Here is a 16,976-nt window from a genome sequence, read left to right as displayed (position 1 = left end):
GTCAGTGTGGCATAGTCCGTATTAGCCCTGGCTGATTGCTGCACGATGGAAGTTGATAAACAGAATAGAGTCAGTGACCCAGCAATAGAGTAAAGAACGATGGAGGGGTTCAAAAAATAACTGCAATGACATGCCTCTGTTGATACTCACTGACAGTACAAGTGGCTGTATGCTGTGCCTTGTCATTTGAGTAAGAAACCATGTCATTTGGAGGTTGTCCCTATTCCTCCCTGTTTATTACAGGTATTAACTAACATCTGTGTGCAAACTAGTTAGCAGGTAGCCAGACAAAAAGAGGCTAACGTGATCTCAATTGTCTAGCACCAGCATCATAAGACAATGTAATAGTAAAACGGTCCATCCAGATATATCTTGTGTCCTCACCCAAAGCTCAGGGTGTATCAAAACTATGGCCACTTGAACATTAAACCTGTGCAATACATGTAACTACTGCTGGGTCTTGTTGAAATTACTTGCCTTAATCACACTTGTACATGTGGATAGTGGAGGATGCAGTAGGATCATAACCACATTTAAGAAAATATCACAGAGTTAGTTGGCTAGAGTACATGGTGTAGTTCACAGCATCAAAACGCAGAGGTGAGATAACATCTGCCCTTGTAGTGCATAAAATAGTAGGTTTCCCAAGGGAGTATCTAATCACAATCACTTGACTACCCACAAAAAAGACAAATAAAATTTATATAATAGGGATTAGTAACTCGTCAAAAGTGCATTTAACTGTAGAAGCCCCAATATTTCCAAGGAACACGTAAGAAATGGTGCACACTACCTGTCATCATTGTGTTACGTTGTACATTATATTTCCTTAAGCTTCAGTATGACTCTGTATATCCCTTTTAGTGTCATGAGCTTCAGCATAATACAATTAACAGCTTCTAAAAATGCTAAACTTCAACATGATATTTCATGTAAAATACTCTCAGCATACTTGTCGCAGGTGACAGGAAGTGTCATAACTTTACATCTATCACAAATGGAGTACAAAATGCAGAAAAAACTCCAAAATAAAAAGCAGAGGCTCACAAAGTATAACAAATAGCACAACAGAAATATATAAGCATACAATACATTGCAAAGTAACTGGATCCATGAAACGGGCAGTCAGCTCACCATTATGTAATTTTTTTCCCATCAGTCTTCTTACTGGTTTGATGTGGCCCACCACGAATTCCTCTCCTGTGCTAACCTCTTCATCTCAGAGTAGCACTTGCAACCTATGTCCTTAATTATTTGCTGGATGTATTCCAACCTCTGTCTTCCTCTACAGTTTTTGCCCTCTACAGCTCCCTCTAGTGTTGGATGCGTCTTGATCGATGTGTGGCAGTGTTAGATGATACGGGTGCTTGTCATGTAGTGTTTTCTTTTTCCAATTTACTTTCTTCGTATCTGTTGATGTTATGTGATCTAAAGGGTTGTAGAAGTGGTTATGAAATTGCAGTGGTGTAGCCGATGTATTTATATGAGTGATTGCTTTGTGTATTTTGCTAGTTTCTGCTCGTTCTAGAAAGAATTTTCTTAAATTGTCTACCTGTCCATAATGTAGGTTTTTTATATCGATAAATCCCCTTCCTCCTTCCTTTCTGCTTAATGTGAATCTTTCTGTTGCTGAATGTATGTGATGTATTCTATATTTGTGGCATTGTGATCGTGTAAGTGTATTGAGTGCTTCTAGGTCTGTGTTACTCCATTTCACTACTCCAAATGAGTAGGTCAGTATTGGTATAGCATAAGTATTTATAGCTTTTGTCTTGTTTCTTGCTGTCAATTCTGTTTTCAGTATTTTTGTTAGTCTTTGTCTATATTTTTCTTTTAGTTCTTCTTTAATATTTGTATTATCTATTCCTATTTTTGTCTGTATCCTAGATATCCCCCCATGAACCATGGACCTTGCCGTTGGTGGGGAGGCTTGCGTGCCTCAGCGATACAGATGGCCGTACCGTAGGTGCAACCACAACGGAGGGGTATCTGTTGAGAGGCCAGACAAACATGTGGTTCCTGAAGAGGGGCAGCAGCCTTCTCAGTAGTTGCAGGGGCAACAGTCTGGATGATTGACTGATCTGGCCTTGTAACATTAACCAAAACGGCCTTGCTGTGCTGGTACTGCAAACGGCTGAAAGCAAGGGGAAACTACAGCCGTAATTTGTCCCGAGGACATGTAGCTTTACTGTATGATTAAATGATGATGGCATCCTCTTCGGTAAAATATTCCGGAGGTAAAATTGTCCCCCATTCGGATCTCCGGGGGGGACTACTCAAGAGGACGTCGTTCTCAGGAGAAAGAAAACTGGCGTTCTACGGATCGGAGCGTGGAATGTCAGATCCCTTAATCGGGCAGGTAGGTTAGAAAATTTAAAAAGGGAAATGGATAGGTTAAAGTTAGATATAGTGGGAATTGGTGAAGTCCGGTGGCAGGAGGAACGAGACTTTTGGTCAGGTGATTACAGGGTTATAAATACAAAATCAAATAGGGGTAATGCAGGAGTAGGTTTAATAATGAATAAAAATATAGGAGTGCGGGTTAGCTACTACAAACAGCATAGTGAACACATTATTGTGGCCAAGATAGACACAAAGCCCATGCCTACTACAGTAGTAAAAGTTTATATGCCAACTAGCTCTGCAGATGAAGAAATTGATGAAATGTATGACGAGATAAAAGAAATTATTCAGGTAGTGAAGGGAGATGAAAATTTAATAGTCATGGGTGACTGGAATTTGTCAGTAGGAAAAGAGAGAGAAGGAAACATAGTAGGTGAATATGGATTGGGGGGAAGAAATGAAAGAGGAAGCCGCCTCGTAGAATTTTGCACAGAGCATAACTTAATCATAACTAACACTTGGTTCAAGAATCATAAAAGAGGACAATATTATGGAAATGGAAGAGGATGTAGATGAAGATGAAGTGGGAGATATGATACTGCGTGAAGAGTTTGACAGAGCACTGAAAGACCTTAGTCGAAACAAGGCCCCGGGAGTAGACAACATTCCATTAGAACTACTGACTGCCTTGGGAGAGCCAGTCCTGACAAAACTCTACCATCTGGTGAGCAAGATGTATGAGACAGGTGAAATCCCAAAGAAAGCAGATGTTGACAGATGTGAAAATTACCGAACTATCAGTTTAATAAGTCACAGCTGCAAAATACTAATGCGAATTCTTTACAGATGAATGGAAAAACTGGTAGAAGCGGACCTCAGGGAAGATCAGTTTGGATTCCATAGAAATGTTGGAACACGTGAGGCAATAGTAACCTTAAGACTTATCTTAGAAGAAAGATTAAGAAAAGGCAAACCTACGTTTCTAGCATTTGTAGACTTAGAGAAAGCTTTTGACAATGTTGACTGGAATACTCTCTTTCACATTCTAAAGGTGGCAGGGGTAAAATACAGGGAGCGAAAGGCTATTTACAATTTGTACAGAAACCAGATGGCAGTTATAAGAGTCAAGGGGCATGAAAGGGAAGCAGTGGTTGGGAAAGGAGTGAGACAGGGTTGTAGCCTCTCCCCGATCTTATTCAATCTGTATATTGAGCAAGCAGTAAAGGAAACAAAAGAAAAATTCGGAGTAGGTATTAAAATTCATGGAGGAGAAGTAAAAACTTTGAGGTTCGCCGATGACATTGTAATTCTGTCAGAGACAGCAAAGGACTTGGATGAGCAGTTGAACGGAATGGACAGTGTCTTGAAAGGAGGATATAAGATGAACATCAACAAAAGCAAAATGAGGATAATGGAATGTAGTCAAATTAAATCAGGTGATGCTGAGGGAATTAGATTAGGAAATGAGACACTTAAAGTAGTAAAGGAGTTTTGATATTTAGGGAGTAAAATAACTGATGATGGTCGAAGTAGAGAGGATATAAAATGTAGGCTGGCAATGGCAAGGAAATCGTTTCTGAAGAAGAGAAATTTGTTAACATCAAGTATAGATTTAAGTGTCAGGAAGTCGTTTCTGAAAGTATTTGTATGGAGTGTAGCCATGTATGGAAGTGAATCATGGACGATAACTAGTATGGACAAGAAGAGAATAGAAGCTTTCGAAATGTGGTGCTACAGAAGAATGCTGAAGATAAGGTGGGTAGATCACATAACTAATGAGGAGGTATTGAATAGGATTGGGGAGAAGAGAAGTTTGTGGCACAACTTGACTAGAAGAAGGGATCGGTTGGTAGGACATGTTATGAGGCATCAAGGGATCACAAATTTAGCATTGGAGGGCAGCGTGGAGGGTAAAAATCGTAGAGGGAGACCAAGAGATGAATACACTAAGCTGATTCAGAAGGATGTAGGTTGCAGTAGGTACTGGTAGATGAAGAAGCTTGCACAGGATAGAGTAGCATGGAGAGCTGCATCAAACCAGTCTCAGGACTGAAGACCACAACAACAACAACAACATCCTAGATATTTATAGGCATCTGTTTTTTCCATCGCTTCTATGCAGTTGCTGTGGTTATCCAATATGTAATCTTCTTGTTTAGTGTGTTTTCCCTTGACTATGCTATTTTTCTTACATTTGTCTGTTCCAAAAGCCATATTTATATCATTGCTGAATACTTCTGTTATTTTTAGTAATTGGTTGAGTTGTTGATTTGTTGCTGCCAGTAGTTTTAGATCATCCATGTATAGCAGATGTGTGATCTTGTGTGGGTATGTTCCAGTAATATTGTATCCATAATTTTTATTATTTAGCATGTTGGAAGATAGTAGGTTCAGAGCAAGGCAGAACCAGAAAAGAGTTAATGAGTCTCCTTGGTATATTCCACACTTAATCTGTATTGGCTGTGATGTTATATTATTTGAATTTGTTTGGATATTAAGTGTGGTTTTCGAGTTTTTCATTACTATGTTTAGGAACTGTATCAATTTAGGATCTACATTGTATATTTCCAATATTTGTAGTAACCATGAGTGGGGTACACTATCAAAAGCTTTTTGGTAATCAATGTATGCATAGTGTAGCGACCTTTGTTTAGTTTTTATTTTCATTTTCATTTCACCTCATGTCACACTTTCCACCTTCTAATACCATGTCACCCTCACAATACCCCCACAACGACCCCATTAAGTTTTATTTACATTCCCTCCGCAAACATGCCTTCGCCCTAGCCAGCTTACGCTCCCATATTCTATTTTCTCAGGCCTGTCTGACATTTGGCATCACCCCCAAAGGCCTCACACTTAAAGTTCCCATCTCTGGCTGCAACCCTTCCTTCCATCAGTCCCTATACCAGTTCCAAACTGAACAATCCATTGCCCTCACCCACCTAATCCTTCACCTACACATCAACTCAGCCAATGAACACACCCGTCAACTCCTATCCTTAATAAAAGTCCTTAATCTTTCCTCTCCCACATCCACACCGGCTGTTCAGAGCATTATCCTACAGGCCAACCGTAAATTAGAACAGCATGCCACCCTCCACCTCAAAAAACTATCCAATCTCCTGGTTTCCCACCTCCGGAAAGGCAACTCACTCACCCTTCACAACCTTTCCAGCAAACCTCAACCTCCTCTCATTGCACACAAACCCAGTCTCTCCCATCTACTCAATCTCCCACTTCCAGCTCCACTCCCTCCAAAACCTCAAAATTCCGATCAACACAATCTGGAACCACAACACCCTAATTCGGTAGTTAACCTTTCCTCCAAACCTCTCTCCCAATCTGAAACCTCTGTCCTATCCAAAGGCCTCACCTTCAGCCCCACTCCCAGATTCAACCAAACAGCCCTCGTCAAAGATTTACTGTCCTACACTCGTACTCTCTGCTGGAAGTATCACTTTGCCACGAAGAAAAATGATCCTAATCCTACTCCTAATGATCCGACTCCTCAAGACACCATCCAAATTGAACCCTGCCTGGAACAGTTCCGTCCTCCGTCACAGCGGGACCCACCTCCTCTTCCTCAAAATCACTCTCTCCAAACCTTCCAGGAATTTCTGACCTCCAGCCTTGCATCTCAATCCTTCTTAAAAAACCTTAATCCTACACCCAACATCACCACTGCTGAAGCCCAGGCTATCCGTGATCTGAAGGCTGACCGATCCATCGTCATTCTTCCGGCGGACAAGGGTTCCACGACCGTGGTACTTGATCGTCGGGAGTATGTGGCTGAGGGACTGCGTCAGCTTTCAGACAACACCACATACAAAGTTTGCCAAGGTAACCCCATTCCCGATGTCCAGGCAGAGCTTCAAGGAATCCTCAGAACCTTAGGCCCCCTGCAAAACCTTTCACCTGACTCCATCAACCTCTTGACCCCACCGACACCCCGCACCCCTACCTTCTACCTTCTTCCTAAAATCCACAAACCCAATCATCCCGGCCGCCCCATTGTAGCTGGTTACCAAGCCCCCACAGAACGTATCTCTGCCTACGTAGATCAACACCTTCAACCCATTACATGCAGTCTCCCATCCTTCATCAAGGACACCAACCACTTCCTTGAACGCCTGGAATCCTTACCCAATCTGTTACCCCCGGAAACCATCCTTGTAACCATTGATGCCACGTCCTTATACACAAATATTCCGCACGTCCAGGGCTTCGCTGCGATGGAGCATTTCCTTTCACGCCGATCACCTGCCACCCTACCTAAAACCTCTTTCCTCATTACCTTAGCCAGCTTCATCCTGACCCACAACTTCTTCACTTTTGAAGGCCAGACATACCAACAATTAAAGGGAACAGCCATGGGTACCAGGATGGCCCCCTCGTACGCCAACCTATTCATGGGTCGCTTAGAGGAAGCCTTCTTGGTTACCCAAGTCTGCCAACCCAAAGTTTGGTACAGATTTATTGATGACATCTTCATGATCTGGACTCACAGTGAAGAACAACTCCAGAATTTCCTCTCCAACCTCAACTCCTTTGGTTCCATCAGATTCACCTGGTCCTACTCCAAATCCCATGCCACTTTCCTTGACGTTGACCTCCACCTGTCCAATGGCCAACTTCACACATCCGTCCACATCAAACCCACCAACAAGCAGCAGTACCTCCATTATGACAGCTGCCACCCATTCCACATCAAACGGTCCCTTCCCTACAGCCTAAGTCTTCGTGGCAAACGAATCTGCTCCAGTCCGGAATCCCTGAATCATTACACCAACAACCTGAAAACAGCTTTCGCATCCTGCAACTACCCTCCCGACCTGGTACAGAAGCAAATAACCAGAGCCACTTCCTCGTCCCCTCAAACCCAGAATCCCCCACAGAAGAACCACAAAAGTGCCCCACTTGTGACAGGATACTTTCCGGGACTGGACCAGACTCTGAATGTGGCTCTCCAGCAGGGATACGACTTCCTCAAATCCTGCCCTGAAATGAGATCCATCCTTCATGAAATCCTCCCCACTCCGCCAAGAGTGTCTTTCCGCCGTCCACCTAACCTTCGTAACCTGTTAGTTCATCCCTATGAAATCCCCAAACCACCTTCCCTACCCTCTGGCTCCTATCCTTGTAACCGCCCCCGATGCAAAACCTGTCCCATGCACCCTCCCACCACCACCTACTCCAGTCCTGTAACCCAGAAGGTGTACACAATCAAAGGCAGAGCCACGTGTGAAAGCACCCACGTGATTTACCAACTGACCTGCCTACACTGTGATGCATTCTATGTGGGAATGACCAGCAACAAACTGTCCATTCGCATGAATGGACACAGGCAGACAGTGTTTGTTGGTAATGAGGATCACCCTGTGGCTAAACATGCCTTGGTGCATGGCCGGCACATCTTGGCACAGTGTTACACTGTCCGGGTTATCTGGATACTTCCCACCAACACCAACCTATCCGAACTCCGGAGATGGGAACTTGCCCTTCAGTATATCCTCTCTTCTCGTCATCCGCCAGGCCTCAATCTCCGCTAATTTCAAGTTGCCGCCACTCATACCTCACCTGTCTTTCAACAACTTCTTTGCCTCTACACTTCTGCCTCGACTGACATCTCTGCCCAAACTCTTTGTCTTTAAATATGTCTGCTTGTGTCTGTATGTGTGGATGGATATGTGCGTGTGTGCTAGTGTATACCTGTCCTTTTTTCCCCTAAGGTAAGTCTTTCCGCTCCCGGGATTGGAATGACTCCTTACCCTCTCCCTTAAAACCCACTTCCTTTCGTCTTCCCCTCTCCTTCCCTCTTTCCTGATGAGGCAACAGTTTGTTGTGAAAGCTTGAATTTTGTGTGTATGTTTGTGTGTCTATCGACCTGCCAGCGCTTTTGTTCGGTAAGTCACCTCATCTTTGTTTTTATATATAATTTGTTTAGTTTTAGCTTGATATGTCACCTCTGCATCTATTATCAGTTGCTCTTTACATCCTCGTGCTCCTTTGCAACAGCGTTTTTGTTCTTCATTTATGATTTTGTTCTGTGTTGTATGTGTCATTAATTTCTGTGTAATGACTGAAGTTAATATTTTGTATATTGTTGGTAGGCATGTTATGGGGTGATATTTAGCTGGGTTTGCTGTGTCTGCTTGATCTTTAGGTTTCTGATAAGTTATTCCATGTGTAAGTGTATCAGGGAATGTGTATGGGTCTGCAATGTAACTGTTAAATAATTTATATCTAAAAACAAAGATGATGTGACTTACCAAATGAAAGTGCTGGCAGGTCGACAGACACACAAACGAACACAAACATACACACAAAATTCAAGCTTTCGCAACAAACTGTTGCCTCATCAGGAAAGAGGGAAGGAGGGGAAATACGAAAGGATGTGGGTTTTAGGGAGAGGGTAAGGAGTCATTCCAATCCCAGAAGCGGAAAGACTTACCTTAGGGGGAAAAAAGGATGGGTATACACTCGCGCGCGCACACACACACATATCCATCCACACATACACAGACACAATGTGTGGATGGATATGTGTGTGTGTGCGAGTGTATACCCGTCCTTTTTCCCCCCTAAGGTAAGTCTTTCCGCTCCCGGGATTGGAATGACTCCTTACCCTCTCCCTTAAAACCCACATCCTTTCGTCTTTCCCCTCCTTCCCTCTTTCCTGATGAGGCAACAGTTTGTTGCGAAAGCTTGAATTTTGTGTGTATGTTTCTGTTTGTTTGTGTGTCTGTCGACCTGCCAGCACTTTCATTTGGTAAGTCACATCATCTTTGTTTTTAGATATATTTTTCCTACGTGGAATGTTTCCCTCTATTATAACCATATCATTAATTTGAACCTAACAATTACGTTTGTTAAATAATTTAGTTAGATGTGAATGTGTTGAGGTGAATTTCTTTAGCCAGAAATTTGCTATTTTATCTTTTCCAGGGGCTTTCCAATTGTGAGTAGAATTAATTGCTTGGGTGACTTCATGTTGCAAAATTATCACTTCAGGCATTTGTGGTATCATCTAGTATGTATCTGTTTCTGCTTGTATCCACCGTGCATGCCTGTTATGTTGTACCGGGTTTGACCATATGTTGCTCCAGAAGTGTTCCATGTCTGTTATGTTTGGTGGATTGTTTATTTTAATGTGTGTGTTATCTATTGTCTGGTAAAATTTCTTTTGGTTTGTGTTAAATGTTTGGTTTTGTTTCCTTCCATTTTCACTTTTTTTGTTTCTTCTAAGTCGTTTGGCCAAAGCTTGTAATTTCTGCTTCTTTTCATCTAATTGCTCTATCACTTCTTGTTGTGAGATTTTACCTAACCTTTTTCATTTTTTTCTGACATTTCATTTTTTATAAATTGTGTTAGCTGTCCGATGTCTTTTCTCAGTTTTTCTATTCTGATCTGTAGCATGTGTTGCCATGCTGGTTTTGTGGGTTTCTTCTGTGTGTTGGTTGGTTCTGACCTCTTCCTAGTGTGTATATTTAGTGTAGTGAGTGCTCCTATATAAACCAGTAGTTGTAACTCTTCCATAGTTGTGTTTTCATTTATTTTGTTGTGTATGATTGTGTTGATAGTTTTTATTGTTGTTTCGACTTGTGGGTTATTTGGCGGTCTATGCAAGAATGGTCTAATGTCTGTATTTGTGTCTTTGTATTCTATATATGTCAGCTGAAATTTTTCTTCTATATCAAACATGTGTGTCACTTCGTGTCCTATTTGTGCTTGTTCTGGTGGCTGTCTTAAGATTTCGTTTTCCTCTGACTGTTTAATTGATGCGTGTTGTTCTTTGTTTGTTTGCTCTGGGATGTTTGAGTCCATTACTGTATTTTCTTCTTCTTCTGATTGCACATTATTTTGTTCCAGTATTTGTTGTACTTGTTGTTTGATGTTTTCTAATTCTGACTGGGGTATCCTGTTATTTTTGATTATTACACGGATCTGATCAGCTAGTCGTTGTTCTGTTAAAAATTTTAATTCTGGGTATCTGGTAATAAGTGTTGTGTATACTTGTGATCTGTATCCAGTTGTGTTGGCTCCTAGGTTTGTTGCTTGGTAATAACAGAACATGAGGTGTCGGTTAACTTCATCTGACCATCTCATCCTCTGTCTTTGTTTTCTTTCAAGGGTGGTTGCAGGAAGCATATCCTGCAAAACACCTCTATTTGGATTTGAATCATTTTCCAGTTGGCTAGCAGTGTCGTTACCATTGTGGGTGGGCATAGGGTTCAAGCGTCGTCCCTGACCACGACGGCGCTTGTCCGAGGGTCCTTTAGTTCTGTCCTGAACCAACTAATCACACTAAAAGGGGGGTTAGCCCTATTAGTGGTTTGTTCTTTTCGTCGCCTTTTATGACTGGCAGAACATACCGGAGGCCTATTCTTTTCCTGGGCCTCCACGGGAATTATTATTATTATTATTATTATTATTAATAATATTAATACTCTTAATCCTTCTTCCAGGTACTTAAACATGAAGTGGAGTCAACAAATAGTGGCAGTGAACCAGAAAGGTATTGTATACTTTTTTGTATCTCTCCTTTTTCATTTTGTGCATGGGTGCTTTTGTAGCTTATAAGTGCTGCAGCAGAAGATACCACAATACTCAAGTGTACGTGGAATAGGAAATGCTGGTTTCTGACACTGGTAAGGTTCACATGCTTGATTTGGCCATCATACATTGTGGAAATGTAACACCTGTGGCCAGAATGCTACTGCAGCACCAGAATGGGAGATGCAAAAGATGAGGGTGTGTTAGGTCTGGATCATGGAACAGAGAGTACAACCCTGATCTCTGCATCTCATCACGAAATTCTCAAAACCAACTGCTAAATATTCAGAACTGTTCCATGTGACCCTCCAAACAGCCAACACACATTTCATGTGCGAAGGACCCACTCCTAGACCATTTGACCCACTCCTAGACCATGAAAATTTCAATGGGTAAACTGGGAAATATTCTCCAAGAAACTTGGTGGTAAGTTTCTATGGGATCAAATTGCTGAGGTCATTGGTCTGTAGGCTTACGCACTACTTACTCTAACTCAAACTAACTTACGCTAAGGACAATACTTATATTCCCATGTCCGAGGGAGGACTCGAACCTCGATTGGGGCGAGCCGTGCAGACCATGGCAAGGTGTGTCAAACCACGTGGCTACCCCGCATGGCTCCAAGAAATTTGATAAAGTAATCTGATGGATCCAGCTTAACCTGTAAATTGAGACAGATCTGGTAGTGCTGTAATCTTGACTGAAAAGAAATGTGTGCCGAGTGGTTACCATAAGAAATATATTGTAGGGTGGAACCATGAATGTAAAAAACATTATAAATCATACATGACGGATGATTATCCTGGTCTAGCTCATGAACTGATGTGAAAAATGTATGAATCAGGAAGAGAGAAATGGCTCAAAACAACAATAGAGTTGAATTTGAAGAAATAAAGATGTCAGTCGTGGAGCTTGCTAAGAAGTTATGTGGAAGCAGCCCACCAACTTGGGTAGGTTACTCAGTGACACCAGGCCAGACAGGATTGTTTAACTCTCAAAAGCCCCAAAAGACAGAGCACTCTCCAAAAATAAAAAAGGACTTCAGTAACATTTGGCAAATAACGTCAGCCGATACACAGTTCTATCAGGACTTCACACTAGGGGAACTAGAAACAGCTCTCCACTCTCCAGGATGTGAAGACAGGCAAATTACTTGGTGTTGATGGGTTAAACCCTGAATTTCTAGCTTGCTCTTGGAAGAGGACAAGGGTATGACTGACAAATTTTTTTTACGAGGATCCTAAAATCAGGATGTCTACCAAATGCTTTCATAATTTTAAAGTTATTGCTATCCTGAATAGAAACCTTCAGATAATGCAGAAAATAATTTCCAATAGTAATCCTCAGTTGTTACTACCAACTTTTGAAAAGACTGCCATTAAACAGGATAGACACAAGAATCTGGAAAACACCCCTGTACAACAAGCAGGTTTCAAACCAAACAGGAGACGCATGGACAAGGTACTCCCCTTCAAGAACCATCCCAAAAATACTATTTGGAAATTAAGCACATGGAACAATCTTGTTTAGGAACTCTGCAGTACTAACTGGGGAACATTATCAAATGTGCTTTGAATTTCTGCAGTCAGCATAGTGTTTTCTGTGGCTCAATATTGTGCTGTGATGTTGTTAAACAGCCCTTATGTAAATAAGATAGACACTCAAGACAACTTTGAGAATCATCTCTGGGTGTGTAAGAATTACTCCACTATCCTGGCTTCCAGCACTCAGCCTTATAACCCCTCCACTGTTAATGAGACAAGAAACCCTGTTGAAAGGATATTTCAAAATAATGAATAACCTTCAACTTACCATCCATGAAGATGTTCCAGGGTTGGCTACAAGCTAACTTCATTCCAAAAATCCACCTCTGTGATTGGGGCCAACAGCTTGCTGATAGCAACTACACCATTGACAGCATGAAACCTGGAATGCCCAAAGACTGACATCTGCAGAGACCCAAGTTCTTTGAACTCCCATGGCATGAGTGGAAGAATTTAAATTGCATTCAGACAGGACCCAGATATTGTGCACAAAACCTGCACAAATGGGGTAAGTAAGCAGCCAATCCTAAGCTGTGACTGTGGAGCGTGTAACGATTCCTTCTGGAACATTGTTGAGTAGTGCAAATTGAGAGCTTATCTGGGTGATACAAAGAACTTTTTCATGGCTACACCATCAAGCCTTGACTGGACAAGGAGACTCAAAATCAGCATTTAACAACAGTTTTTTAATGCATAATTTATGTTTATTTCTTTACATATTTTTATTTATTCTTGTCTGTGTTTCATGTGTAATTCTGTTCGCTAAATAAACTTGAGTAGGTGCTTAACATCCGTGCATGTATTCCTGTTCGAACAACAGCGTTCCTGTAATTATGGCTGGGGGAACATGCATGCTTTAAAATTACTCACTTGAACCTCTGGTGAAACTTTGAATCATCATGAAGGTTTTGCGGACAAGGCAGTGGATACAGCAGGTTATCTTTTGGAGGTAGGTGGATGACATTTATTTAGAGCGACCCCAGTGGGAAGAGAAACTTCAATTTTTGTACCAACTGAATTCCATTCATGGAAACGTAAAATTTGCCTTGGGCTGGAAAAAGAGGTATGGCTCCCTTTCCTGGATGTCTTGGTTTTTATTAAAACATACAGCACCCTGAGACACAGTGTCTCTTGCAGGTTGACTAATGTAAATGTTCATCTGCAAGCAGGCAGCTGTTATCACATCTACAGACTAATATTGTGTTCCTGATACACTTGCTCAAGGAGCACATATTATTGCTAATAAGGACCATCTACAGGAAAACTACCACATAAAACATTTTTCAGACAATGGTTATCCACCACGGTCAATTTACAGGGATTTGCAATTAAATTCAAAGCCGAGTGCCCTGTCTCAAGACGCTAAGAGGGAAGCTCAAGTTCCTGGCCTTCCTAACAGTTAAAGGGAAACTGCCTCCTACAAAAATATATAAATTTGTGTAATGATTGATCCAAAAGTAAGAAATAAAATAGATTACAGAAATATTTGACATGTCTTTGGATTATGTTCGAAATCATGTACAGCAAATGAGGTACTGATTAAGAATTTGAAGGATTCTCTATTGTAAAAAGTTTGAAACTAAAAAATTGTTGGAACCTTTTTATACCTTTGGCCTTAGATGATTGAAATGTGTTGAGGCCACACAGCAGCAGACTGCATGGTCTACATAATCCACCTGACAAATATCCTGCACAACTCTTTAAAATTCTAAGATTCTAAGTTAAACATTGAACTTCAAATTCTAAATTGCTGTGAATTGCTAGTTCATATGCTGTACATAATTTAGAGCACCATTCAATAATGCAGTAAATGTTTCTCTCATCTGTTTTACTTCTTCCTTTTTAGATACATAAGTTCATAAAACATTTGACAGTTTTTTCAGTTTCTTATCTATTTTCAAATTTTTTCAGAAAGCTTGATATTTTTGACACCTCATTTTGCTCTCATTAGGTCTTCTGCTCTCAAAGTGTCCTAAATTTAGTACCCAGTTGGAAGGAAACTAGTTTGACCATTAAATATCCTGCCAATACAACTTTTATGCACAAAATAGCTATGCTTTGAAAATGTGAACTTCTTGACACTTCATTTACATAACTAGTAGCAGCTGCTCATGAAATAATTGTTTTGCCTAATCATCAAAAAAGTTTTTCTTAAGTATCCTGATTACATTCAAGTATTTAAATATGTTTTTGCAAAGCTATACCTCACACTAGTCACTTTGATACTCTATTTGTCCATTTCCTGCTATTTGCTTGGCTAGGAAAATTTTTACAGAAACCAATTTATAGGAAGGATTGTTTTTGCACTGCTTAAACATGGAACCAATAAAATGGGCCACATTCTCTCTAAACAAAGTCATGGCTATTTTTCTGCCATTACCAAAGATAGCCACACTCATTGACACTGTACATAACAGCTAGATTCTGTGAAAGTCAGGGTTGTATAAGATTCTCTGTCAGTATGGTTTGTCAGATATTGGACGTAATTTACATACAATTCAAGAACATTGCATGGAACATCGATGCTGTATCACACTGCTACAGTGTGATAAATCTTCTGTATTTGAGCACAGTAAACAGGCAAGCCATACAGTGAACTGTGAGAACATGCAGATTTCAACATCTGTGTCATCCTTCTGAGATTCAGTTTTCAGGACAGGTATTACAAGACATTTGATGAATGTTTTAGTTAATGATGATTATGGTTTTAACCTTGACAAAATGCAAAATGTGGCACTGGCATTAGTTAACTCTTGTAGGCAACCCTGCTGTCACCCTGTTGATTGAATTATGAAACAGTGTCCTTCATGGTGAGCATCATGGCAGCATGTACATCTGCTGCCCATGTGATATTTCTTCCACAAGTGATTTGCTGTGTACTCATATAACTCATATATACTTGGCTCACAGTACTGGTGTGTAACATGGATGGGAGCACTTCACATCAGTCTTTCTGTCTCACTTCAAAGATGACTGGACTGTTTTCAGCAGACCAAATTTCGTTAGAACTGAATTGTCAAAATTTTATGGATATCTGGTAAAATTGTTCATTTAGTGAGACCAGAAAATGCGTATGTTAATATGGACTGCACTCTTCACAGTCTATAGTCATTTATAAGTTAACTTTAAGGGCCGACTGCACCAATGTCGATTAGAAGTTAACCGTGGTCAAGTCAGCATTTAACCCTGATTAACTCAATATTCAGCTGCACTGACCTCGATCAAAGTAAATCGAGGGATTTGATTGTGATTAAAGTTAACTGAGCTCAAAGGGTCACTTATCTTGAATTGATCACGGTTAACTTATTGTAAACATGTAACATGGCAGAGCGTTTTGATGTTTTAATGGCATAGAAGACGAGGAAATGCTATACCTTCAACATATAAATCATCACAACCATGTTGGTGTACTTGTGAAAAGGGGAAATCCTTTCGAAGATTATGGTGACCGGAAACTTGAAGAGAGGTTTCGTTTTTCAAAAGAAACAGTGTGGTGGTTATTGGATCAAATCCACAATAGGTTAGAATTTTCAACTTACCGAAATAATCTCATCTCGCCCCTCGCCCATGAACAGACTTCTGATGACATTAAAGGCAGCATACGCAACTGGAGCATATTAATATAGTAATTGGTGACAGTGCTAATATACATTCTACAATGGCACAAAGAATTATAAGTGAAGTGTCAGGAATCATAGCAACAATGTCTCGTCAATACATAGTGTTTCCTTCTCGAGCGGAAGTACACTCTGTCATGGATGTTTTCAACACACTGGCTGGATTTCCTGGAGTCATTGGTACAGTGGATTGACTCAGGATTCAGACACCTGGGGGACAGAATGCAGAACTTTTCCGCAATAGGAAGTCATATTTCTCCTTTAATTGTCAAACAATCAGCGACCACAATTTAAGAATGCGGGACATTGTGGCTTGGTGGCCTGGCTCTGTGCACAATAGTATAATATTTTGTATTTGCGCTCGAAAGGCACAGTTTGAAAATGGAGAAATACCAGTCGGTCACTTACTAGGAGATAGTGGCTGTGCATGCAGACCTCACTTATTGACACTACTTTCAAATCCACAGAGTGCAGCAGAGCACCAATATAATAGGTCTCACATTACAACAAGGAACACTGTGGAGAGACTGTATGGTTTGTGGAAAAGGAGATTCCCCATTTTATCTATGGGAATGAGGTGTAATCCACAAAAGACAATGGCAATTATCATGAATACAGCTGCCTTGCATAATATTACAAGGAGCACAAGCAAGGAAGAGCCACCAGAAGATATGGAAATTATGCGGCTTCTGCTGAGGCTGTTGCAGAGGCTGTTGCATAGCAAGAGGGGCCCCAATATTGACAATAATGAGCCAATGGCTCCCGGTCATCAAATGTATCGTGATGACACATTACCAGGATGAGCAGTTCGTCGCACTATCATTGATGAACATTTTCACTGAGGTAAACTGTTAATACATGTATGTAATTATTTTTATTTGAAATTATTATAGTGCACAAATAACGAAATGTTTAA

The 16,976-nt window shown here is 40.9% G+C and overlaps 1 protein-coding gene across 2 annotated transcripts in view; it reads left to right on the top strand.

The window, feature by feature from the left end:
* The window catches only part of LOC126425141 (zinc finger protein 239-like), an 89,325-nt gene that overhangs the window by 36,562 nt on the left and 35,787 nt on the right, over positions 1 to 16,976 (top strand). For both annotated transcript variants that reach the window (XM_050088085.1, XM_050088086.1), the window contains exon 4: positions 10,812 to 10,861. In XM_050088085.1, coding sequence (XP_049944042.1) covers positions 10,812 to 10,861 — 50 coding nt within the window. The remainder of the gene's footprint in view (positions 1 to 10,811; positions 10,862 to 16,976) is intronic.

The sequence above is a fragment of the Schistocerca serialis genome, chromosome 10 (assembly GCF_023864345.2).
Source record: "Schistocerca serialis cubense isolate TAMUIC-IGC-003099 chromosome 10, iqSchSeri2.2, whole genome shotgun sequence".
Taxonomy (NCBI): domain Eukaryota; kingdom Metazoa; phylum Arthropoda; class Insecta; order Orthoptera; family Acrididae; genus Schistocerca; species Schistocerca serialis.
This window is presented reverse-complemented; position numbering and strand designations above follow the sequence as displayed.